This window comes from Xiphophorus hellerii, chromosome 3 (genome assembly GCF_003331165.1).
Source record: "Xiphophorus hellerii strain 12219 chromosome 3, Xiphophorus_hellerii-4.1, whole genome shotgun sequence".
Taxonomy (NCBI): domain Eukaryota; kingdom Metazoa; phylum Chordata; class Actinopteri; order Cyprinodontiformes; family Poeciliidae; genus Xiphophorus; species Xiphophorus hellerii.
In genome coordinates, this window is record NC_045674.1 from 3,746,778 (window position 1) to 3,773,148 (window position 26,371).

The window sequence follows — 26,371 nt, forward strand, 5'->3', positions numbered from 1 at the left end:
TGTGGTCCCCATTTATCACCAAGCAACAAAGACTTTATTGTCTATTAATATAGAATGAGATAAAATTGTTTTTCTTGAATGGATTAATGAAGAAGTCTTTAGATGTCACAAATCATACATTACTGTCACATTTGAATGCAGAAACAACAGAGGGATTACATTGAAACTGTGTTTAATCTCATTTGAAACCAACTGGTTTTGCAAGTGAAACTTTTTTTCTCTCTCTAAAGTAATGTGAATTTCTGCTTAACAAATTACTATAAATGTTCATAATTAATCTGCAGCATTTAGAAGAGTTCCCAAGACATGTTAGTCAAGTCAGAGTTTAGTTCCTGCTCTTTGCACCTGGATGAATGTGAATTTGACAGTTACATAGTTTGATCCAATTACAGTGAAGAATGTTACCACCAGATGATGCCAGTCAGCCATTTGTGACATACTGTGAACTTTATCTTGTCTTGACTGAGAACTTTGGTGCACGAAATGACACCCTGATCAAGTTAAACCGTTTTTCGTATTACTTGAAAAAATCATACACAAATGCATGAACCTGCCAAAACTAATGCAAGGGTTCACACCAAGTCAGATAAATATGTTGAATGTTATCCTGAATGTAATCCAATTTTTTTACTTAGAGAGTTGTACAAAATCCTGTTAAATATTGAAATAATTCAAACATATTTTTTGTGACCAACACCAAAAAGCTTGTGACCTTAATTAGAAGTAATTCTAAGGCTAACTGATTAACAGTTGTTGTTGTATGCTGTAAGTTTATCGAGCCTTTAATAAGCTCACAGGAAGGAAGACAGAAACGTTACATGGAATCACCAGCTGGTTTCCCCATCAGACAAGAAGTTGTTATAAGCTGAGTTGATTGTTCATCTGTACTGTTAAATGTTTCATTTCCTACTTTTCTTATTACACCACTGATCTCAACAGCTACTATCACCTTTAAAGTTAACTTCATTGTTGCCACCATTTTCAAGCTTGGATGCCAAGTTCTTCTTACACTGATTTTGTCTTTAATAACATGGGTTATCTGTAACAATATGCTCCATAAAGGTGACTTGTTTTGCTGGGGAATCCAAATGTGCGGACCCCTGCTTCTGGGACGCCTCCACAGCGTTTCCTTGGGCTGACGATGGGAAAGCGTACGCTGCCATCTTTCAGCCAGCCACCATTGCACTGGTCATATTTCTGGAAACGCCAGGCGGCATAAAGCTGGCCGACCAAAGCCAACTCTGATCCCTGACGTTTGCAGGCGTAAACTGCCTGATCATAGGAGAAAGATCCGGTTATGTAGAATACAGAGCCTGTCGGCAAAAAAACAGACACAAAATCACAGATTAAATTCTGCTCAAAAATTAAAAAAAAGTGAATATTAAAACTTTTATTTTGACTTTCATTATTTCATGCTCATTGTTTTCAGTTAGTGAAAATTTCCCCTCATTTATTTGCTGCTTGTTAAACGTTCAGCTAAAGATAGGATTGGATACATTTTTCAGTTAAAAATAATCTAAAGGTCTCAACGGTACTATAAAAATAAACTTATTGTGACTGACAACAACACAAGACAAGCCATCATTTAATTGGTTTGCAATAGCTTGCAGAATTTGACTTTTTATTTTTGAGCTCAGATTTGAAGTAACAACAAATCTTTCAAAACCCACCATGTTTGTCACATCTGTAAGGAAGAATAGGTTATGTTGGTAATTGTTCAAATGTTAATTTGGACATTAACACTGAATTTGTTTTATCTCACAATTATTATTAGATCAACTGCTAGATTATCTCCCCTTGAAGATATTAGGGTGGTCAGGGCAAAAGTTTGCTCACCAGGTATCTGGGATGTGAAGCAGAAAGCATCAAACCCATCATGGTTCTTATTTTTTGGCCCATAACTGCGAATGCCTGCTGGCAAGTTTCCTCCACAGACGGGTCGAGGATGAACGATTGGATAATGAACTGTTCCATCATGAATCCAACCTGCATTGCACCAGTCCAACCCCTCCGTCCAAGCTGCCAGAAGAAGTGGGTTATTATGACAAAACCAAACAGCACAAATACCTCTTACATGAGGGTAAGAAATGTTTTGGGATAATGGTAATACCTCTGTAAAGCTGGTTGTAGGATGCTAGCGTGCCATCTTGCTCAGCACAAGCCAGCTTGGCTTCATGGAAGTTGAATTTGTAGCGCCCACGCTTACTTTGATATGGGAAAACCACACCTAGAAACAAAACCCCTGTATATTTCCTGAGCCCTGATAAAAACACTCCCTCCATGCAGGTTTTAGTGCAATCCAGGTAGAAAGTGCATTTCAAGTTAGGAAATTCGAATCACATTGCACCAAAGGTAAAATTGTATCGTCATACGCCTGAAAGAAAAACTAACATTATCAACAAATACTGGTAGTAGTGTTTAATTACCTTCAATCCTCAAAGTGACCACAATGTTCTCATCCTCAATGCCATTTATCAGCTCACACTGATACCTGCCATCATCTCCCAGCTCAAGATGGCTGAGCAGCAGGGAGGCGTCCATGGTGTGAGCCCTCAGCAGAGAAGCCCTCCGTCCAACAGGCCCATATGGCTTAAAAGCATTTGCATTTGATATCATTATTATATTCTGTTGCCCTAAATGCTCAGGGTCCAGCTTTGTCCATTTTATCTTGTAATGTTTTGGTTTGATTCGGAGGATGCATGGCAGCGTAACGTTATCTCCCCTTCGGCCAGCCACCTCTACCTGCACAGGAGGCTGGAGGAGATACTGAAGCTTCTTTGATGATGATGGTTCTGTGGAGAAAATAACACAGTCCTAAATATAGGCAATTAATTAGGTTCAAAAACTATTTATTTTGTGTATTTAGCCAATGAAAAACATTTAGGACATGATCTATGATCATTGGTAGACACCAAATTTTGTTAGCTGTATAGCCAAAGATGCAACTTGTCTTCAGATGTTATTCCGTTATTCCTTTTATCATTTAACTGTTAACTCAGTTTTGTACAACTTTTATTGTAACTTCACACAATTCTTATTTTTTTCTATGCACTCCATGTTATAAGGTAAGGCAAAATTAATTTTTGTCTACTGTGCAATTTTGTGACAAAAATTTTAAGAAACCAATCACTAAATGAATTAAACTCTGACTTTAAGTCTTCTTAAAATTTTGTTTCCCTCAGTTATACTTGTTAAAGTGTTTGTCGTCTAATTTACCCAAAGTAACGGTTGATATAAATGTCTTGCAGGTTCAATTCACATTTCAAATGAAAAAAGCCATCATACTGCACAAGAGAAGACATTTGATAATATATCAAAGCTCAGTTAAACTCAGACATCTACTATTAGTATAATCACTGATAATGCATCACGTTCTGTTACATCACAGCATTGAATCTGGCATAATTGGACACAATCTGAAGTAAGAGTGTTGATGAAATAAATGAACATCTGTACCTGCTCTGTGGGGGTTATATGAAGATGAAGACTGGATAAAAAAGCTTAATGTTATTACAAGAATCCCAGCAAAATTCCCTTTTATGGGTGTCATTTCACTCAGCTCCTGCAGTGCACAAGAAAGCCTGTTAAATAGATTGAAATTTAATTACACATCATTTCTATTAAGTGGTTGAAAAACCATTCAATCGAGACTGATTAAATTTAGACATTTCTAATTTTTAACACTTAATAATTCTATGAACTAATTTTCTTTAAGTTATAAAGAAAATGATACAAACCTGTATTCTTGATTTGGTGTCCAATTGCCCAGTCAGCCCCCGGTGCTGTCCGACATGACAGTGATGACTGCAACGTGTCCAGTTCAAAAAAAAATTTGGAATATTCTTAACCTATTCCATTCAGTCCATTCCTTATTTCAGCTCTCTGCATAGTTCAAATGATGAATGTTCATCTGTCTTTAACTCTCACTTCCGTCCCCCTCTTTCCTTTCACTGGTCATAAGCTCCTCTCTGTGATTAACAATGTGTAAACAGGACTGTTGTCCTCTCTGCTCCAGATGTTAATGACCAAATGAAGGTCTGACATTCACAAGCTTTTTTCTGTGTCTTGTTGTCTACAAAAAAGACAAGAGAAAACAGGCTAACTAATGGAAGACAAAACAGGCCCCAAATCTATGACAATCTGTGGGAAAATTGCAGGAAATGATTCAGTAAAACTACTAAAGCTAAAACAGAATTTTTAATTGACTTATCCATGAGGGGAAAGTGGTTGAACTGCCAATTTTTTTATTCTTTTGAAACAGCGAATATGCTACACATAACCAGCTTTTTGAGAAATAAGTATTTTAGTATTCAAATGCATAAAAGCAAATCAATGTTGATGTTCTGAGAGTAGCCAGTTTGATAGAATAGCAAAACATTGTAAAAGGCAAAGCACTGCCTTTCTTTTCAGTGAGTTAGATAATTTGACCAGAAATGCTCTATAAGTCCCGTTTTCAATACTTGTCAGACATGAAATCATTGGTGGTGTGTTAACTCCTCACTCCATCTGACATCTTTTATGACAGATTCATACAGATGTGTGTTGGAACACAGATCCCAATGACTAAAATCACACAGAAGAACATTTTACATCCACAGTGCTGTAACACTATAACATTCATATGTGCAATAGTTAATTCTTTAGCAGTAGAGAAGAAACTAGGCAGAAAGTGAAGGATAAATTACCAAGGAAAACACTACTGCAATGTGCATTTAGCCATGTTTATTTTTGTCCTCATTAGTCTGAGGCATAGCTGGAGAAGATGCTGTGTCGGATCTGGTTTCCTCTGCCTCTATTCCCTCCAGACACAAAGGCGCCATTGTGAGAATCACCCTTTCAGTGCAGGAACAGCAGGCGGTGAACATGCAAAAAAAAAAAAAAAGATGCAATAATAGGATTCCACTGTTTTTGCTGCTCTTGCTTCTCCATTGTGCCTCATCATCAATGGGACTCTTTCTTGTCCTCCAATTAGTATTCAGACAAACACCTCTTGGTGACAGTGGCCAACTGCTCCAAGAAGTACTCTGAGATAAATCCAACCTTTTACTTTTCAATCACAATTTTCTTCAGAGGACTAACCCTAATTATCCTGAATGGCATGACTGGTCTGGAGTTGCAGGATTTAATTAATAATTTTTTTTCATAACCTCAGCAGCTGTAATTAGATTCCATAAAATACAGTAAAGTGTTTGTAACACAACCAAGAGATAAAAAAAAACAGGTTTAATAAATATGAATTCAAACCCCCATCTTTTTAAACTCTGATGCACTGTACAGTTTTAGTTTTTCATGAAAAAAAAAAAAAGAAACAGCAAACAGTTTGTTTCTTGATCATTTTCACGCTGTCAAAAATTGTGTTTGACATAAAGGGAAAATATGGTGTAGTACAATACTTGTGTTGTTTCAAACTATTAGACTGCAGAATAATAATAGAGCTCCTGGTTTGATGTTTATTAATACGTTCTCAAGATTTTATTGCTACCTTATTTGTTTAAAACATGTTTTTTTCATGGACAGGCAGCAGAAACATTGCCCTCTACTGTTCACCTTCTGGTGAACAGAAAAGCCTGTGTAATTTTTTTTATATTTTATGCCAATTTTTAAAGTCTCTGATTAACTTATGTCATTTCCAGTTAAAAATGTACATGTAAGATTGATTTGAAATACATATATTTTTATATAAGAAGAAAAACTGACTGATTTCTGAATTCATTTTAGTTGAATCCATTACTTGTGCAGTTGGTTTCATTTACGTCAGCTCTCTGCAGGTGCATATGGTTCTCAGTGATGTATTTCAGCCTGCAGGCAAATGCTCCCTCTGACTTTGTGACATTTCATTTCAGTGTGATTGATGACTATGTTGTTTTTCTGAAAGTCACTGTTGATGTAGGTGCTTCATCAAAACGCCTGTGAGACTAGAATCATGCTTCCCTTACTCTCCAATTATGGTTACAAATTCAGAGTTTGCTGGACGTGTCCCCACTTTGTGTGGAATAGATTAAAGGTGCTGTGATACATCAATCCATCCTAACTGTAATCGCTGACTGACTGAACGTCCCATTTTCAAGTAGATGACTGATGCTGATATGAGAGCCGGTTGGCCCGCCTTCAGCCCTGATGCAGTATCAGCCTCTACAGTGGTGTTGTATCAGTGCGTGACTGTGTTGACAAAACCCAGTGACAAGTGGTGGGGTCATAAACTCACCACATGACTTGAAGAAAGAACGTCTTGACAACTCTGAATGACCCGTCCTCCTCTTGTGGAAACATGAAACCTCTAAAATCTTTTTAACGTTCCAACAAATGCTCCTGAGGATTTCACCAAAGGTGTTTTAGGCAGAGACAGATTTACCTTTCATTCAAGCGTATTCTGACAGCTTGTGTAGGGTGACCTTCTTATTCAGCAAGAAAAGAACTTTATAACTCTTTCAAACATAAGTTTCTTTTACTTTTTTATGTAGTTTATCGATGATCAGATTAAACACCAGTGTAAATATTACAGTAACTGCAATAACATTTAATTTTGCAAATTTATCTCTTTATTTAGAAAAGTTTTTAATGATCAATTGAACCAAAGAAATTGTTTTCAATTGTTATAAATGAAATCTGTGATATAAATACTAACATTTATATCACTGCCTTGCATTTAATAATCATAAGAGGATGTGGAGTTCCAAGAAATTGGTCCTTCAGCACCTTCTTGTTGAAAATTACATTTTTATCTTTTGACATTAAACACAGTTTTCATATGCCTAGCATTTTTAAACTCAAGCTGAAAGTTCCTAGTTAAACAATTATTTGAGAATTGTCTTCAGAAGCCAGAATTTCACGTGGTAAAGCTGGAGATCTTTCCATAACCCCTGACCTCAAAATCCAATATGGCTGTCATCAGTTTAAAACATTTAGCTAAATACAGTAATAAATTGTTTAAAAAACATTTAAAGTTAAGATGTTTGTGCCTCAATACAACATCCTTAAGTGAGCATGTTGCTATATTGTTTGGAAAACAGTAGCCAGGCGTAGCTGCCACTAAGTTCACAAGTCATTTGATCAACAGGATGTTACCACTGGGGGAAATTACTAAGAAGAAGACAGGAAGTAAAAGGAGGTATACAGTTTGTGTTTGTTTTGGGGTTTTTTTTGGACAATGTGCAGCAGAGCTCTCACAGCATCGGACAGTTCATAAAAAGTTGTGTGTCATTTGATGTTATGAATCGATAGCTCTTCTATAAAATCGCTGACCTTAATTTTCCCAAAACAGTGCAATAGATGCTTGTTCAGGTCTGAATAAGTCCTCAGCATCTCTGATGGCTTATAGATGATATATCTCATGTAGCTGTTTACATCCATCAATTCCATGACTTTTTAGGACTTATTGTGTGAACATTCTGAGTATGCATACTTTAAATAAATAAGGAGTGAGATGCTAAGTAGAAGCTATGGACTCAAAATACTAATTGGTAAAATTAATTATTGTTCTTAAATAAAGATTTGCTTGTTTCTGTCACTCAGTGTGGTCATTTTGTGTATTTTTTATAGGTAAGATTAGTTTCAAAGACTCCCTTTGTGTTTTTTTTAAAAAGTTTTATGTGGTACAGTTTACTGATGATTGCATAGACATGAAATGTGACTCTTCCCAGGTTTGTCTTCCTTCTTTTCCAGGTGTTGTGAAACACCCCATCAAGGAAAAGTGTTCACATTGTTAAGGAGCTCACCACTGTTCTTTTTTTTAGCTAATCTGTACTGATTGTAACATTTTTGGATATAAAGAAATTGTTTAAATCTATGAGCAAACCAAAGCACGAATTAGAGCCTGAAAAAACAACTCATGTTTGACCTATTGTCCTCTACATAGAATGATTTACTAACGGGCCTGTTGTTCCTCAGCCCACCACTTTGCTGCTGGCTTAGTTGTGTAACACCTGGATGAAAGTCACACGGGTTGATAGCGATCTAAGTGCAGATACGGGAGAACGATATCTTCATGTCCTCATTCCTGTTTTGCCCTGTTAGGGCTGTAGAGCTTCTACAATGCTTCGTCTCCAGTGAAGGCCTCAACACACTAGAGTAGCAGAACTGTGACAGTTTAAGTAACTGAACATTAACAATAAACTTTCAGGGTGCCATAACAACCTCCAGTAACAACCTAACTATTCCATTTCTTTTGGGTTTTATGTGTTAGTTTTTAAACAATTTCCGGAGCCTAAGCAGTTTCTCAAATTGACGCTGTCTTTGTATATCCCACCAAGTCATTATTTAAGTACCATAAACGGAGCAGAAATAAGCAAAATGAGGTTCATTTTTTGTCTATTGTTGGACATCAAGCAGCAGCCAGATGCAAAATATAGCAGGGTGGGGCAGTGTGTGGGGTAGAGGTAAAGTGATTACCCCATGTGAGGCAGATGTTTGGGATGTGATTCCCGAGAGTCTTTACTGCATCTCTTCTCCCCTTCTCTCTTTACCCATTTCCTGTCTGATCTGCTGCAAATAAACAGCATCAGTGCCAGAAAAAATCGAAAAAAATAAAATAAAATTATATATATACAATTCTTTTGTATCTTTTTAGAACTGAGTGTTTTTATTTCTTTTTTGCAAGATGCCCTGCCTTTGCCATGTCACAGTAATCTGTCCTGCCTGGTAAAATAAAGGTAGAAAATTATAAAGCTAAAATCAAATCCTTAATAAAAAGTACAGAGTAAAGCTCTGATTTTGATGTGTTTGCGACATTATTCCCATTTCCGTAGAATGTTTTTTCTGCTTAACATTTAGAAAAATGTTGTCAGGAAATGTACGACAGCAGCTAAATGTTTCCTTTATGCCTGTGTTGCTGTCATTTTTGGCTCCCTGTTTAATGAACTTTCTGTGTTCATTATGTTTTTCTATCACACTGTTGCATAACATACAGGTTTAGTCTCGCCTATGTATCTTCTTATCTGGTGCCGCGTTTCTTGTGGTCCCGGTGTTGTTACCATACATGTCGTCCTGCTTCTGATTAGCAGATTGTGGTTGTGTTATCACAGGGCCCTGGAGCCAGCCAGCTGCACTGATGGAGTGACAAGAAACACCAACTACTGTTAAACTATCCGTGGAATCCACACTTGGAGCTTTTTGAAACGTGTGGATCACAGCCAACATGTCTTTATGCGCCAAAGACAAATGAGTTTCTTGTCTTTCATGCCCTTTTAATGCAACAATGATTTATAGTAACAGCTTCTTTTGATTTAAATTAAATTGTCAACTGTCATGTTGCCTATCAGAAGTGGCAGTAGAAATATATACAAACCGTTCTTACAGTCATATACAAGAAAGATGACAGATGAATTATTTTTTAATTTTATTATTCCTTACATTTTTATTGTTGTTACATTATTTGATTACTAGTATCAGACAACATATCAGACATACATTATCTATACATTAAGTTCTAAACATGTTAGATATAGCAACGTTTACTTTAAAAAAATTCTCTCATAACTTTATTTATGTGCTGCAGCAGGATTGCACTTTTGCAAAGTTTAGAGATCCTGAGTAGCAGAAATGAGACTAAAGACAATTTTATTTGGGAAAAGCTGAAATATAGCTTTGAGTAAACTGTACCTTACGGAGCTGGTGGAAAGGTTAAGCAGTATGCCTGTAATTCTTCAGTTATTCTAGATTTTATATAAGTAAAATCCATCTATCATTACATTTTAGATTACTTTGCTAACTCTAACATCCTCCTCCTGTAATCATGTTTACAATCAGACGTTGTTTCAGACAGGTGCTCATTTGAATCTGATAGTGAGTTAATCCAGTGAAAAGTAAACTGTGAAGGTGGTTAAGCTGTAGATTATCCTCTTGTTTTGAGTCAGGGACGAGATATAAGGATTTATTTCTGCTTAAGTTAAAGTTCAAAGTGTTTTTAATGTATTGTCTAAACATTTGAGGTAATACATGGCTAATGCATTGCTTATCTAGCTGAATTTATAGAAAAATCTATAACATTTAATGATTGTCAGAGACTTTATAAGAGAATACAAACCTTTAAACTGTTTTCTGATGACAGCAATTTTACCTGAACATTCAAAGAATCGTTACCATAGTCTGAAAGACGTGAGCATTAACTTATCATTCAAAGACCAAAGTATTGAGACATTATCAGGGAATCCAAAACATTACAGGAATTAGCAATTATCATATATCTTGAATGCAACAATGACAGGACATCCTGCATTTCTACGAACACGAGACTCCCAAGAGACATCAGGTGTCGACCATGAGTTCAGTCATGTGAGTCGGTTTTGGAATGACAGGAACTTTTGGCATCCATTTGTCTTTTGAAAGAAAAAAATCTTCAACACCTGAGACTGTCAGTTATAGAGTCAAAGGATTGCTTAGGTTGTGTTTTATATAAGGAGGGAAAGTAAAGCAAAGATTATGCCCTTGCAATACTTGGGTTTTGTATTTATATTATTGCACCAAATGAGAAAGTTTTCTTTTTTTCCAAAATACATAATGCAAATGTATAGATCTTTTTTTTTAAGTATTTCTTTTTTTCAGAGACCTCAGCGGCTTTTCTTTGGTAGAAAAACATTTCACAAACTGACTTTAAATCAATAATAAAACATGAATTTGGGTTGTTTTGCCTAAATTAAATGGTATGCTGATCTGATGTACTTGAAGAGAATATTGCCATATTTAAATTAATTTGCAGAATTGATCATTTATAGATTGTAACTGGTCACTGGGAGATTTTATGCACCTCTGTTCAATATTCACAAGCTTCATTATGAGCCATTAAGGCAGGGGGAGGGTGATTTCATGCTTGAATATTGTTGATGCAGGTGTAACCCATTACAATAACTGCCATAGAGGAAAAATTAGCAGAAAAGTCAAGATGAGGCATGTTAGGCAATTTCATGCAGCGACATGATCACTCCTGAATGGACTAGATTTCCGTGAATAAATACAGAATTAACTGCGCCCTTTCCTTTCATACATTGACTGGGGCAACTGGAAACCAACTCAACTCTCCCCATTAAAAGGGAGCTTTGGTATTAAATTAAAAGGATTTGCATGTACAGGTTAGGATATACAGTAGATGTTGGTTTAATACACAGTGAAGCAGTTTGTAAAGCACCAGGCTGTCAGTTAGCTCAGAAACTGACTTCTTGACAGAAAGTTAAGCAAACAGGAGGCCTGAAAAAGGGACTCTTTGTTCCACCTAAATTCATCACTGTTTAGGAACTAAAATAAACCTATCAATCACATTTCTTTAAATCGTGTGATCGTCATAGAGTAATCGTTTAAATTCCTCAAAATTATAACAATAGTCCGTCTCATTCTCTGTCATTAAAAAAAAAGCAGATAGAGGTGTGAGTGACATATCTTAGGTTACTTTAGACAGAAGGAGGAGGAGGAAGAGAAAGAGGAGACATAATAAAGCATATCTCAAACCAACTCAACCAATGACTTTGCCAGTAGATGCTGAGCTGCTAAAATAAATGTGTCCCTGGTTTGTCTTTGTGTGTGCTGATCAAAGTGTCCGCCCACACCGTGCTACAAAGTGACCTGCACGGTAAATGGTCTGTGCTGTTGTGACTTCAATCTGATTCTGCCAGTAAAGTGACTAAATTACGGAGAACACAACATTAGGATGATGATTTTCCAAAGCATGTACTGATACTCACTGAAGAGTAAAGAGCAGTTTTAATGTTGATGAGAATAATTTCTTCAGGGGGATAAAAGACACATTTGTACTAATTCATTAAATAATATGCTACAATAGAGCTTATTTCAACTAAAGATGATGAACTATGTATCTAAACAAACATAGAACATCCCAAATTACATACTACAACCCAGTTAGAGAGTATATAATGGAAGCGCTTAAGTTTTTGAAGTGCTTAGGTCACGTTTTGCAAGTTTGAACAAAAAGCATGAGGAGAAAATCTGAGATTTGGGTGTGTTAATTGTAGTGACAGCGACTGTTCAAATGGAAGCAATACTAAAATGGCTGACCTGGTGATGGGTGTACCCCAACCCATCACCATTCTGTATAACATTCTGTACCTTTCTGCTTCAGTTTCTTTCCTTCTACAAACCTCCTTTTTGCTGAATTAGGGAGAGAAATGCTCAAGTCTCACATATATTCAAATTTATTGCATATTATTTTCTTAAGACTTCATACTATAACCTGTTCCCATTGTCTATGGTTCTTATTACCTCATGATGAAGTCAAATTTGATGAAATATGATACATTATGACTTCTGAACAGACTAAAATAAGTCTGATAACTTCCTGCTAATATAATATTTAAGTAATATTTAATCAACTCACTTAATCCTTAAAGGAAGTTTGTGAATCTTGAACTGCTAGATGAAATGTGGTCATCACTCCTAAACTTCTTCCATCAAAAGGGTAATTAACAAACTAAAGGTGTGTTTATACACCTTGCCAGAGGGGGCAGGACTAACTTTGTCTCCACCTAACTTGGCCTGGTAGGTGTGACCCAGCTGAACAAAATCACGTGAAGCTCTTGTGTTTGTCTGTGAGCTTCTTCTTCCATCCTCACACACACAAACTCCCCAACCTTTTGGTGTCTGCGCTGTGGACACCCCACCCCCAACTTTCTGTCCTGGATCTTTGGAAAAGAACAAGCCTCTCCAAGCCTCTGCTCTGCATCTGACTTGCAAGAAAACATGACAAACTCATCTACCAACATGCGGCTGAAGCTGCCAATTACCTGCTTCATCCTGGAAATCATTCTCATCATCCTCTTTGGTGTTCTGGTGGTGTACGACCACGACACAGACGCAAAGCTGTTTAATAAGAATATGAAAATTAATAACTCCACAGCTGGTGGGCACAGCGGACATGGTTCTGGAACATCTGATGATACTGACTATAGGAATGATTTCTACTACCGCTATCCAAGTAAGTTTTCTGTAGATCAGGTGTCAAAGGGTGTGCCGCTGGATGTTCCAGCAATCCACTTCAGAATTAGTGGAGGAAAAAATTCATGCAAATTTTGAAAAAATGCTTGAATATTTAAAATCTTCTCAGGGTTGTTATTTTTTTGTTTGTTTTAATGGTGGGGTTGTTTACTTTTTCCAACAAACCTCAAATACAAAATAGTATTTTATTTTATTTTTTTTAGATAAGACTAAAAGCAAAATCAAAAAATCTATTAAATGAAGGGGGGAAGTTTAGCTGCTTATCCCTGAAAGACCTAGACAGAAAACCATCCAGGTGCTTTTGCTGGAATATTTTGGATATAAAAATATGATATTTTATTATTTTTTTGTTTGTTTTTGTCAGGTTTTATGGAAACAATATTGGGTAAATTGGATGGCAGAATTTCCCATAGGCTATTGACAGTAATTATTAGAATAACATGGAAGGAATATTTGCATCTCAATGAAAACTACTGAATGCTTCATTGATTGCCTCTGATCTGCACAAATTCATCACATCAGCCAGATATGCCAGTTTTCACACATACTTTGAAACCCTGTGGATTTAGTTTTCCTTTCATACATTGTTTGAAATTCCCAAAACAAATTTAGGACACTGGGTGGGGCAAAGTGTTACATTTCACTGCTGGAACCACTTTGTGCTGCTTAGCCAACATGTTGTAGTCTGATTATCATTCTAAAAGGACTGCTTAGGGTCTTAACTGGGCTGTCTGGTCTTAGGCCACATCTTGAAATAATCAGTCATTTCATCTATTCCACAAAATGCTAATATTGTCCTTCAAAATTCCAACCTTATACAAAGAACTGGGGTAAACGATGGAATATAACAACTTATATTTTAAAATTCTTACTAATAATTACAAGCAATAACATTTGATACACCAGTGCACTATTTTTTTTTTATTTGTGGTAAAACTATCGAAAATGAAAAATGAAAAGTAAATATAAACATATGGGATATGCAAAGTGGGGAGTATGAGGGTACTCTTTTGTGACGGCTATAGTAACTCATGTCTGTTTACACTATATTTAGCCAGGTGTGTGACTTTCAGCCAATAATGGAAATATCAACCAAAAACTTTTGTAAGACATTTTCAGTCTATCTTGTTTGGACTGGAAAAGTGAATCTCAGGTGTTCTTACTCAGCTAACATTTTTCAAGTTGTGGTAGTTCTTGACCATGTGGGAGGAAATAGCGCAAATTTCCTTTCTAATAGCATCCCAAGACTAAACAATAGGGATCAAGCTCTTTTGTTTTCCAGTTCTTGAAATATATAGTAAGATAGTCTAAAAAAGGAGTGTTTTTTGTAAATTCATCCATGATTAATTTAACCTACTTACACAGCAAACAGAAAATAGTAAAACAGACAATGATCCATTGCGATAAATTTGTTTGACTTTGTAATGTATCTATTCAATAATATTTTTCAGCTTTTTAGCTGTTTTTTTTTTTTTTTGGCAGGAAATATTGTCAGAATATCATGTAAAAGTGTTTTATTTCACCTAAAGAAATATTCCTATTTCCAGTCATGCTGTTATGAATTTCTCCAAATGCAAAAGTTTGATCCTCTTTTTTATGTACTAATGCAAAAGAACATAATCAGTATTTCATTCCCAAAGCTTGACTTTAAAATGATTTATTACTGTTGAGCACACACTGACATGTCCGAGTCTGGGACAATACCTTTAGGCATCTCTCTCATTCATGAGGGCGGAGCTTCAAGCTAGAGCAAAGAATGATGGGAATTTTTATAGTAATAACCTTTAACATATTTTCCCAGAAGCAGGTTGCTATAAAATCTCCTCTGACTTCTCCCTTTCAGTCACTGTAATATGGAAGTTTGAAGTCGTTTTGAAGCAACACGTCAGTTGTGACAGTCTAGGAATACCACACCTTTGTTTGATGAATCCAAACTTATCAAAGAGGAAGTACCTCTATTTTTGTTTTATAAAGTTTGCTTTGCAGCAGTAGCGTCAACAGCTGCTGGGAAATTTCCATTGCATTGTGTAGCACATAATGAAAGATGTGTTGTATTTGATGGCAAACATTGCTGTTTTGCTAACCCCGACATAGCAGTATCATTGTCTAAAGTTTATCTCTAAACAACAGAAGAAGGTCAGTCAGAGAGTTAAGCTCAAAACAAAGTGAATGAAAGGAAGTGAAAAAAGATTATTTCTCTCATTTTTGGATGTATTCAGGAGTGATTCTGCCTTAAATCACTTTGACTCCCACTTAGCACCAAAAAGACAAATACAGATTACATTCCTTAAAAAAAGATTTCCTTTGCATTCAATATCTGTTATCACATTAATGCACATTCTGTTCAAATTCCCTTTGTGCTAAAATTTTATTTGAACAGGCCTGACAGAAAACACTTAGTTTTCTCTCACTCACTTCTATGCAGAAGTCAGTCAGTTCTGCATAGAAGTCAGTCAGTTAACATAACTGACAAGTATTTCATCCTAAATATAAAACAAAACAAACAAATGCTGTTAGCTTTACGCAACATGTGTCCATCAAACAAATTCTGTATGAATTTCTCTTTACTTTTTGCAGCACTAACACAATATTAGGACACACACAACACAGTTCAAAGACTTAAAGGAACATAAACAGTTTTATGAATTGCTGTGTCACAACAGAAGGTTAAAAAATAAGGCGGACAGTCAGGTCCAACCCACTTTACGGTGTCTAACCAGACACCTTTATCTCACAGAAGTTGGAAATGAAGATCACCGTCACGGCTCAGGGATGTTTGTACAGAGGCTCCATCCGCTATCCGTATCATATGCAGGGAGAAAAGAAAAACGATGATGTACAGTAAACAGAAACAGGTTCAGACTTTTCATGCTCTGCAGTGTGGAACCCCTATACTGTCTGGAAAGTAAATATTTCATAAGAACCAGTTTAACGTCCAGCTTACATCGACCAAAGCAAAAAAAAACCAAACTCTTGGGTGAATTATTATCCCATAATACCTGTACTTTGAGTTACAATGGTTGTTTTCATACTTCTATAAAGAGCTGAACTTGCATATAAAATTGTTGATAACGTGTTTATAATTTAGCCATTTGATCAGTCTAAGACATGAGTACTAAAGTCAAGATGAGATTAACTGAGCCTCTACTACTCACAGTCCAGGCAGCAAAGTGAAGCAAATGAGAGCTTGTGTGGGACCCACAGCTCTAAAGAGGTGATTAAGAGAAGAACTGAATTAAAAACACATTTTCTCACAGTGCATTAATGAAGGGCCCAAACCTAGAGACAAATACACCTATCTGCACAAACACTGAAACTGTTTAGAAACTTGTGATCAACTTTGTAAGTTAAGTTTTCTAGTCTTTCAAAGTTCTTCAATGTTCACATGGTATGTGTAGAATATGAATCAACTGGCATTAGTGGAATAGACAGCTGAGGTTTGTGTTTGCAACGTCTCAATGTTTAATAATAGAGAAAAAAATTGAATGAGGGGAAATAAATTTATTTTAGCAAACATTATATCGTGTGTTTTTACAATGTTGTCTGTATCGGTTAAGACCACCCAAACATGCACATTATATGTGTTTTTGCATAAGGTATGTATAACTGTATGTTCTCTAAGTTTCTTTTAGGATCAAAGATTTGGTATAGTGAAAAACATCACAAACATTTCTCTCTCTGCTGGAACAGTTCACCTGATAGCAGCTGTACAGTTATGAAAGATATTGTTGATATCAGTAGTTTCACCCAAACAAGAAGACAAGCTGTTTCAAGCTGCTTACCACTTACAAATAGATACAACAATTAGTCGAGATGCTTTTTTATTTAACCAGTTGCATGCACATGGTTACATGAAAACTTGCCAATAACACTTAGCATTCAGCTACATAAGTACTTCTGATTCTTAATTTGTATTTTCTATGTTAGGTATTTAAGTTGAGATTTTCTCTTATTCAACAGACATGATCAAAGCAAAACAGTGAGAAGGAAAGCAAATCTCGATGTTTAAAATTCATATCAGTTGGCGGCGTAGAGCAGTTCTGTGTTCTGACCTTTATATCAACGCTCCTTATTGCGTTGATATGAAGGTTTCCATCTGGGCCTCAGGGAACTGTGTGAATCTAGGCCAAAATACCAACAGGGATGCTGGAAAGAGCTCTGCTTGGTCAAGCCAATTAACAGTTACCATAACGACAGCACTTACAGCACAGAGCAATGTTATGAATGGCAGTTAATGAGCGATGTTCACAAACTGTGTGAATCAGGACAGGAAACAATGTCACTTAACAAGTTGATAGGGTTCATTTAGAAAACGGGTCACCAACCATTTCTCAGACCCATAAGTGCATTTATTTTCTTCATGGTTTTGCATAATAAGTTATACGAAATCATATATAGGCATTATATATAAATAAAATGAATTACAACCTGCTGTGAGTCATGTAACTGCTTGCAAGTTACAACTAAACCTGATTTTCCAGGGAGGTTTCTGAAGGAGACCTCCCTGGAGGGTTCTAAGAACAACTAAGAACAACTAAGAAGTTGTTCTCAGAACAACTAAGAAGTTGTTCTCAGAACAACTCCTTTCATCAATATGGCTTTAAAGCTCCTGGAATAATTGGTTTGTTTGTGGAAAGAGACTGTTAGTGCTTGTTGAATGAGTTCATCTAGGAGACAACACATTGCTTGACAGCATTGATAAATTAAGCCTGCATGAAGTCATAGTCACACCTTCAGCAGAGCATACAGGACCACGTTTTCAAAAGAAACAAATTAACATCTATCATAACGTATATCTAACAAAGCAGCTGCTGCACATGACCTCCTTGACCATTTGCTGTTTTCTGTTTTCTGCAGGTTTCCAGGACGTGCATGTAATGATTTTCATCGGCTTTGGTTTCCTCATGACCTTCCTTCAGCGCTACGGCTTCAGCAGTGTGGGCTTCAACTTCCTCATCGCAGCCCTGTCCCTGCAGTGGGCCACTCTCATGCAGGGCTTCTTCCATGGATTGCATGAGGATGGGAAAATTCACATTGGAGTGGAAAGGTGCAAAATGAAATACAGTATGAATACCATCATTATTTAAAATTACTTCTCTTATATCCTTTTTTACAATATTCTTCCTTCATTCTTACATTAGAGAGCATCACCTTCTATTCAATTGACACTAACTGTACTTGTTCCTCTAAAGTACATAATAATGAAAAATGCATTTTCTTAACCCTAACATTGTCTCATTGTGAATAGTGACAATAGTGCTTTAACATTACATTTTCATGTTTTTAAGTACACCTCTTAATTACCAGAATCTGGTCATTTTGAGAGTTTAGCACAGAACAGATATTGTCACACCCCATAAAAGCTGCAGAATTTAAAAATTAGTTATTTATTAGCTTTGAAAAAAAAAATCAAGGCTGTTTCTGACTTTAGTCCTGTTTCCATACCAAGCTGTTAACCTCTTTTTTTCTGTTTGCAGTATGATCAACGCTGACTTCTGCACCGGCTCTGTGCTGATCTCGTTCGGAGCAGTTTTGGGAAAAACCAGCCCCCTCCAGCTGTTGATTATGGCAGTTTTCGAGGTCACACTGTTTGCCGTCAATGAATTCATCTTGCTCAGCATTTTAGGAGTGAGTCACCATAAATCAAACTACTGAAGACTTGTATTAATGACTTATGAACAGCTTCTATTTTCTCCGCTGACACACTTGAAGCTTTGAACCATCCTGTGAACCATGTTTCAGACTAGAGATGCTGGAGGCTCCATGACCATCCACACCTTCGGAGCGTACTTTGGCTTGATGGTGACGCGAATCTTGTACCGCCCCAATCTGGAGCAGAGCAAACACAAGAACTCGTCTGTCTACCACTCTGACTTGTTCGCGATGATAGGTAATTTCTGTGAAAGAACAAACTTCTACAGGAACTGTTTTCGTAGTAAACTACACCCAGACCCATAATGTTGCAACATGGTTTATGAATACGAGCTGTGTGAGACACCAATGATTTAGTCAGAGTAAATACACCTTGTGGTTTCCCCGCCTTTTTTTCATGAATTACAAAGAACAAGAAGTTACTTTGTGTGTTGCAACAGGTAACTGTTCTGTGACTTTTAGTATCTTTCAAAAGTATTTGTATCCCTTGGATCCTCTGAAGCAAAAGGAAAATTAGGTGTTGAATTTTTTTCAAAATAAAAAAGTGTGGCAGGAATTTGTTTTCAACCCCCTTTACCTTCAAAATAAGAAATAAAATCCATCTTATTTCAGGGTGGGAACTATAAACACCCAGAAAATGTAATCGAATGGTTTACATAATGGCTTATTGATGTGCTTGGATTGCCCAGAAGAAGCTAAGACCTATATATTCAATGACCAATCTGAAGTATTATTTAGAATATTAATTTGAAGATGCAATCAATCAATCAAATTTTATTTGTATAGCACATTTCAGCAGCAAGGCATTTCAAAGTGCTTTACATCATATCAAACACAGAAACACAAAGTCATCAAGTGGGGAGTTCTTGCTTTTGCATCCATTAAAGGTTTACATGGAACTAAATGCACATATAAACAGGCACGTTATACACTAAGCTGTATCTGCAGTACCAGTGCTTATTTTCAGCTTGTTAAAATTTTTTAAATCTTTCATTTCACAACTGTGCACTGGCTAGAATATATAATGTAGAGAAGTTCATGGGTTATACTTTGGTAAGCCACAGAGACATTTTAAAGTCTAGTTTTCAATTTCCTTGCACTGCTGCTACATTTAAAGTCTATCTTTACCTTCAATGTAAATACAGGTACCATCTATCTGTGGATGTTCTGGCCCAGCTTCAACTCTGCTGTCACGGCACATGGAGACCCCCAGCACCGCACAGCCATGAACACTTACTACTCTCTGGCAGCCTGCACTCTGTCAACGTACGCCATGTCTTCCCTCACAGCTCACGATGGAAAGTTGGACATGGTAATAATGCATGATTACCATTTTTATTTTCAACTCTTTGTTTACTAAAAAAACAGAAAATCAGATGAAAGTCTTGATGAGAATGTTGTCTCTCATTCATCCATACTGTATTTGCAGAAGAGTTTTCTAACTAAAAAAGTAATAAAGCAAATAAAATAGTGCCATAAAAGCACTGAGACAAAAGGAAACAGAAGAAAGATGTTCTATCGTAACTTGTTCTTCTGGCGCTTATCAGAGTTTAGAACACATGACTGTTACTCAATACCTGAGAGCCAATGAATGAATGGACTGCAGGTGCACACCTCCTCAAAAAATGTTGATTGGGTCTCAGCCAAATGGCTGATCAGATATCCACCTTCCAGCCATTTGGCAGCTGGATATCTGATCAAGTACCTGGATATCTGATCAAGTATCTTGATCAGATATCCAGGATGAGGTCCAAGATGAGGTTGTAACTCATCACAAGATCAATTCTCTACAATGATGGTTATCAAGTATGAGATGAAATTAATTAGATAGGCAGCTTGTTTCTAACATGTCTCCGTCACTTGGTTGTTGAAAACAAATCAAGTCAATTTTATCTGTAAAGCACATTTCAGCAGCAAGGCAGTTCAAAGTGCTTTGCATAGATAAACACCATCATCAAGCAAATATACATCAAATATATCCATCATGTTCCAGTTATTGTGACTCTAAAGCAACTCTACTAAGTGGGTTTTTAACCATGATTTAAAAACAAGGAAATTAAATGTATTCTTAATGGACCTTACCAGAGGGGCCGCGTTTCATTGGCTGAAGCCAATTCTACGTGGTCACGTGCGTGGCCGTGTCACAAACACACGTAGCTTCCCGTTAGCTAAGTACAGCATAACGGCAGAACTGACACAACTTCTACACTACACTAAGATTTTATTTTAGCAGAAAAGGCTTTGGACTAAACTGTTACTCGTGTTAGCCACGTTAGCACCAAGTACAGCTAGTCAATCAACCATCGCTGTGTTCAGGGAAGCGCTGATTAATAATCGAGAAATAAATATCAAGCCTGGAAACTTGATATCGTAACGGACTGAATGTTATGTTTTTAACGTAATCTTTGCTCGTCTTGAGGGGAACAGGCGGTTGCCACGGTAACAGGTGTGCTTAAGCTACAAAGAGAGAGAGTAAAAAGGTAGGAGTGGTTTTGATTTGATCACCTGTTCGGGTTATTTTACCTTTGTTTACCTTTGCTGTGGCTCATTACAGCCGCTGTACTTTCTAAACGTTGGACTAATTACCTCGTTCGTTTGTGAGTTTACGTCATTCACAACAAACATCAAATAGAACAAATATATTTCATACACAACAAATGGCTTCTACCGTGGTAATTATGTGAAATTAAATTAATTATATCCCAGCTTCAGAAGATTTGCCTTTACCTTTACAGAGCTCTTTGGTTCCTCCTGTCAGTCTGTAGCTTCTCATATTGACGTCATCAAACCAAATTTCAGATCTACCATAACTGACTGACACCTGCTGGCCTCAGGTTTGCAACCAGATTGTGACTGAGAAACCAGTAACCTCCTCCCAGATGATGACATGAACCTGTTAGTTCCTCTGTCCATTGTAGCAGCTGATATATTGTGAAAATCCGGTAGAAATGATGCACTAATCGAGTCATGTTCACATAGAAACAAGGCGCTGCGAGGCTTTGTTTGTGAGACTCGCGGTCACGTGGGTCGGTTGTGGGCGGAGCTTGGTAAGGTCCATTCATCATATCCAATAATTTGTCTTCAGAGTTGTTATGGAAAACAATACTGTGGGCAGAAAGGGTCTCCAGTAACAGTCAGTCTTGCAATGAATCTGGAGGAGCCTCTGACTGAAGGCTGTTAGCGACAGTTCAGTATCTAGAGACCGAGATGACATTAACATGTCCTGAATGACATCATCAGTTGTTGGAAAGCTCTTCTTATGCACCTTGTTTACTTTTGGCCTCAAACTTTAATCTTTTTTTTTTTTGGTTGTGTCAAGTCTGGCATTTTTGACATAGGTCAGTTAGAAAAGGCCCTTTTATAATCAAGAAAACAATGTATATTTGCTACAATAGGCACCATGCACCATAGTTTTCAGACAATGCATCATCATCCAAATCTGGTAGTTCACTTTGCTTTTTGGGAAGCTTGTTTTGTATCAAAAAGGTGTTAAAATTACAAATCTACTTTGGAAAATAGAAAGACAAGCATTCTATTAGTTTCCCAGTACTTCCAGGCTTTCTGGATTGAAAACAAGATTCTTTGTTAAAAATATGGAGACAATCAAAATGTTTTTTGATCTTTGCTGGTGCCAACTCAGTACTTTGCTACTCAGCTCTGGTATATCTATTTTTTTTCTTTGACCTCAGCATGTGTTTGGTCTCCATGTTTAGGTGCACATTCAAAATGCCGCCCTGGCCGGAGGAGTCGCAGCAGGAACAGCTGGTGAAATGATGCTCACACCTTTTGGCTCCATGATCGTTGGGTTTTTGGCAGGAATCATCTCTGTCCTTGGCTTTAAGTACCTCTCGGTAAGAATAAATTATGATGTTATGTTTATAAACCAATTCTTATTTCCAAGACATATGTGAAGGACCTTCTGTCAAAGTTTTGAATAAACTTCATTTAAATTTCACGTTGCTTCAATTTTTACAAGGTTCATTCTACAAATGTCTTTTACTTCCCATCAGCCCATCCTGGAGGCGAAGCTAAAGATCCAGGACACCTGTGGGGTTCACAATCTGCACGGCATGCCCGGCATCCTGGGGGCCATTGTTGGGGCTGTCACTGCTGCCGTCGTCCCGAAGGAAGTATATGGAAATGGGTAAACAATTATTCTTTGCTTTCCCTGATGCAACACTAAATTCAATATTTATACTTTTTTTTATTCAATCAGTGCTAGATTAAATTTCTCTTTGGCTCTATTTCTTTATTTGAACAATCCGCTAACATGTTTTTGTTTCTCTGTGGTTGTCAGTTTGGAAAAGGTTTTTCCTGATGTGGCGAGTGGAGAAAGAGAGACATCTGATCAGGCCGGCATGCAAGCCATTTCTCTTGCAATCACTCTGGCTATTGCCATTTTTGGAGGACTCATTGTTGGTAAGTAGATGCAAAACCAGTGGCTACTAAACCAGTACAAGGACATCCAGTAATAAAGAAAACTTAAAAGAACCCAAATTATTTGATAATTTTAAGAAGGTGCTTCAAGAGGGGAACAAGCTCTTTCTGAATCTTATTTTGTTGATTTTACGTTTTAAGTCTTAAAAAATTCAAAATTTTTTCTTTCCCCTCCAGGGGGTCTTTTTGTGAGATCTAGTGTCCCTTATATGAAAGTAGGCTGACAGGAAAGGGGGATGGTGAGGGGGGGAAGACATGTGGCAAATGTCGCCGGGTCCGGGAATCGAACCCGCGATGGCCGCGTTGAGGACTCACGGCCTCCAAACGTGGGTCGCGCTATCCCCTACGCCACCACAGCATGCCCAAATTCAACATATTTAATGTGAAATTAATGTGCAGAAAGAAACTTGTTGTCAACTAATATATGTATTATGGGGAACAAATGAAAGTGCAAGTCTGCATATGTGACTTTTAAAAATAAATCTCAGGATTTCATCACCTGGAATACAAACTTTGTTTGGAACTTGATAGCTAACTTTTTTTAAAAAAAATATTATCATACATCAAAACATATTGTGATGAATATTAACACCTGCCCAGAACTGAAGTAACATATCTTTCCCTTCCTCTCAGGTTTCATTTTGAAGCTGCCGGTGCTTGGAGCTCCTCGTGACAATGCCTGCTATGAGGACAGCGTCTACTGGGAGGTCAGTTTGATAAAACAAGACAGTTGGAGTCGAACTGTGTAAAATATACAATATATAGAGGAATATCCATTGGCAAACTTGTGAAGAAGTATTTACATGACTTTTGTTTATTTAAATAAATACCCTTTAATTCTTGGCTGATTCTAAATTAAATTTTTATTTTCAGAAAAACTTTAATCATGATGTTATGCAGTAGAAATTACGGCATATTATGCCGTAATTCCTACTGCATGATGATCCATATTAAATATTAATATGGATTAAAGATACTATTGTGAAATTGCTGACATTCATTGCGATAATGATAAAGTGGTGTTAATTTTTTTTCTAAAAAGATATCTTTATATTTTATCTTTTGTCAACATATCTGTCGCTCCATATGGCCAAAGTCTAACAAACAAAAATATTGCTTTAACAGTAAAACTTTTCAAATAGGCTACTGGTCACCAGTTACATATAGTGGTGCGATTGCACTGCTAGCCGTACAATTTAACTACATTGTCATATTTTCAAATATATTGATTTGATTATTTTATAAAACCTGCATATGAAAGTAACAACCCCAGCCATGGTTTCAGTTTTGGAGTTTTAATAACATCTTCAATAAAGTTAATCTTTGTCCTGATAAATGTGATTTTCTTTCAACACAGTAACGATAAATGATACAATAACTTCCCATCCCTGATATTCAGCAATTATTCTGCCAAGTATGGACAGCGTCAGTCAGAAAGACATTTTTAATCACATTGTTGTTTACCAAGCTAAAATATCAAATAATTCAATGAAATCTAACACTGATTTATAAGATGGAGATATTTGATGTGAGAAAAATGTAAAAAAAAAAAAAAAAAAAGTTCAGTTATTATTTTGTTCCATTAGAATTACACAAAAAGTGATCTCTGTGTAATTCTACACAAAATTACACAAAGCCTTGAATGCAAGGCTTGAATGGATTCAAGCCTTGAATGCCTTGAATCAGCATTCAAGACTGATTTTCAGTGCAATCATTATTTTTTTGTAAAGTTTTTGTTTTTAGTGTTACAAACTCTGAGGAACATGTTTTAGATGTTTTGGGTTCAATTATGTATGATATTTGGCCACCAGGGGGAGCAAATTCACCACAGCAGAAGTTCAGAATTCTTGCTGAATTATGAGACATGTGTTGCTTTGTTTTACTATAATTTTATGTCTTTTTATTTCCTGGATGCAGATTTATAAATAAATAAATATAAATCAGTATTTTCTAGAAGTAGCTATTTAAATCTGTTCTATGATTTTATCTATCAGTTAACATTTTATGTTTTGTTGTTAGTTTTATATGTGTCTATTCATATTGTGTAGTAAAACATTGTCAATGTAAAAAATGAAAAGAAATTAATGTCAAAGTGCAACAAGATGAGAAAAATCTATTTTCAGCACTTAAGTCTGGAATACTTGCAGATTTTCATAAAATAGATGATGCACATTATTATAAAGCAAGGTGAGAGAGCTACTAATGTTAAATTTTCAGTAATTCTAAAGTTTTATAATTTTTTTATTCTCAGGTACCAGGTGAAGAACATCATGAGGAAGAGCTGAATGCTGTGAGGACTGAAGAAACTGAGCATATCAACAGTTAGACACACAGAACCAATCTGAGGTTTGAACAGCACTTGAAAGCCTACAGGCTACAAAATACTCTTTATATTCATGCCAGCTGCCAAACAGTTTATACATTTGAAACGTTATCTGTTTTTCAAGCCAATAGAACAGAAATGAATGAGTAAAACCACTAGAGGTCAATCTAGAGCTGTGTCTGTGAATACGCTGCACTGATAAAGGATGTTTCCATTTATTAAAAACTGCTTTGTTGTTGTCCTTCAAACACAAATGTGAAATAATTACATATTTTTACAGTAAGATTAAACCAAAGAGACGGCTAAAACCAGATAAATTCATTTAGCTGAATTCCTTTAGTCAAGATTAGATCATTTTAACAGGATTTATTTTAAAGTAACTATATGTTCTTTTAATTACAGAAAAGATTTCATGCTGTGAGGTAAAGATGTTTTACTGTACAGTACATTTGATCCCATTAACTTTAGAATTGTATACAGTTTTGCCTCATATTAAAACATGCCAGTCTCATTGTTACTTATGTACACTTTCATATTTCTATGGTAATCTTCTAATTGATTTCCAAATTGACTTAAACCTACAGGAAAATTGATGTTTGTTACATTCACTGTATTTATAAGAGCAGACAGACTTTTAAGTACAGTTTTGAATAGTTTTGGGCTAAAAATAAAGTTTTCAAGGAGTGTTTTGTGTCATGTGGTATTTATAATCTAGCAGGAATATATCAGAAAACATTGGAAGTTCAGGAATTTTACCCATTAAGAATTATTGCAACTTAACAATAATGTAACCAACTATAAGACTCACAGAAAGAACTTTGAATTTTGTCCTTCTTTTGAATTGAAGATCAGCTTTCAGTGGACACCTGGTTTAAACCCATCAGTGATTTACAAACTACAATTTTTGAAAAAATGAAATAAAATCTGGACTGTTTCCACTGTTTACGTTCAGCCGTGTCACAAAAAATATTTTCCATCTGCAGATACTGAACAATTACAATATTTTTCCCCCAGTTATTATAA

The 26,371-nt window shown here is 36.3% G+C and overlaps 2 protein-coding genes across 3 annotated transcripts; one reads left to right on the top strand and one right to left on the bottom strand.

Moving 5' to 3' along the window:
• Positions 1-11: 11 nt before the first annotated feature.
• hapln2 (hyaluronan and proteoglycan link protein 2) lies at positions 12-4,027 on the bottom strand. Of its 2 annotated transcripts, none has more exons than XM_032559051.1 (6): positions 3,738-4,027; positions 3,457-3,581; positions 2,427-2,792; positions 2,111-2,227; positions 1,837-2,019; positions 12-1,313 (listed from the first exon to the last, which is right to left on the bottom strand). In XM_032559051.1, the coding sequence occupies exons 2-6, from the start codon at positions 3,548-3,550 to the stop codon at positions 1,036-1,038; spliced, it is 1,038 nt and encodes a 345-aa protein (XP_032414942.1). In that variant the 5' UTR covers positions 3,551-3,581; positions 3,738-4,027; the 3' UTR covers positions 12-1,035. The 2 variants fall into 2 exon arrangements, with proteins under 2 accessions (XP_032414942.1, XP_032414941.1); XM_032559050.1 differs by having other exon boundaries at positions 3,457-3,562; positions 3,738-4,026.
• Positions 4,028-12,515: 8,488 nt separating this feature from the next.
• On the top strand, positions 12,516-26,034 carry rhbg (Rh family B glycoprotein). Its single transcript, XM_032559361.1, has 10 exons — positions 12,516-12,916; positions 17,794-17,983; positions 18,414-18,564; positions 18,679-18,826; positions 19,734-19,900; positions 22,302-22,439; positions 22,599-22,732; positions 22,886-23,007; positions 23,659-23,732; positions 25,277-26,034. Exons 1-10 carry the CDS (start codon positions 12,682-12,684, stop codon positions 25,349-25,351), a joined length of 1,434 nt encoding a protein of 477 aa, XP_032415252.1. The 5' UTR covers positions 12,516-12,681; the 3' UTR covers positions 25,352-26,034.
• Positions 26,035-26,371: the final 337 nt, after the last annotated feature.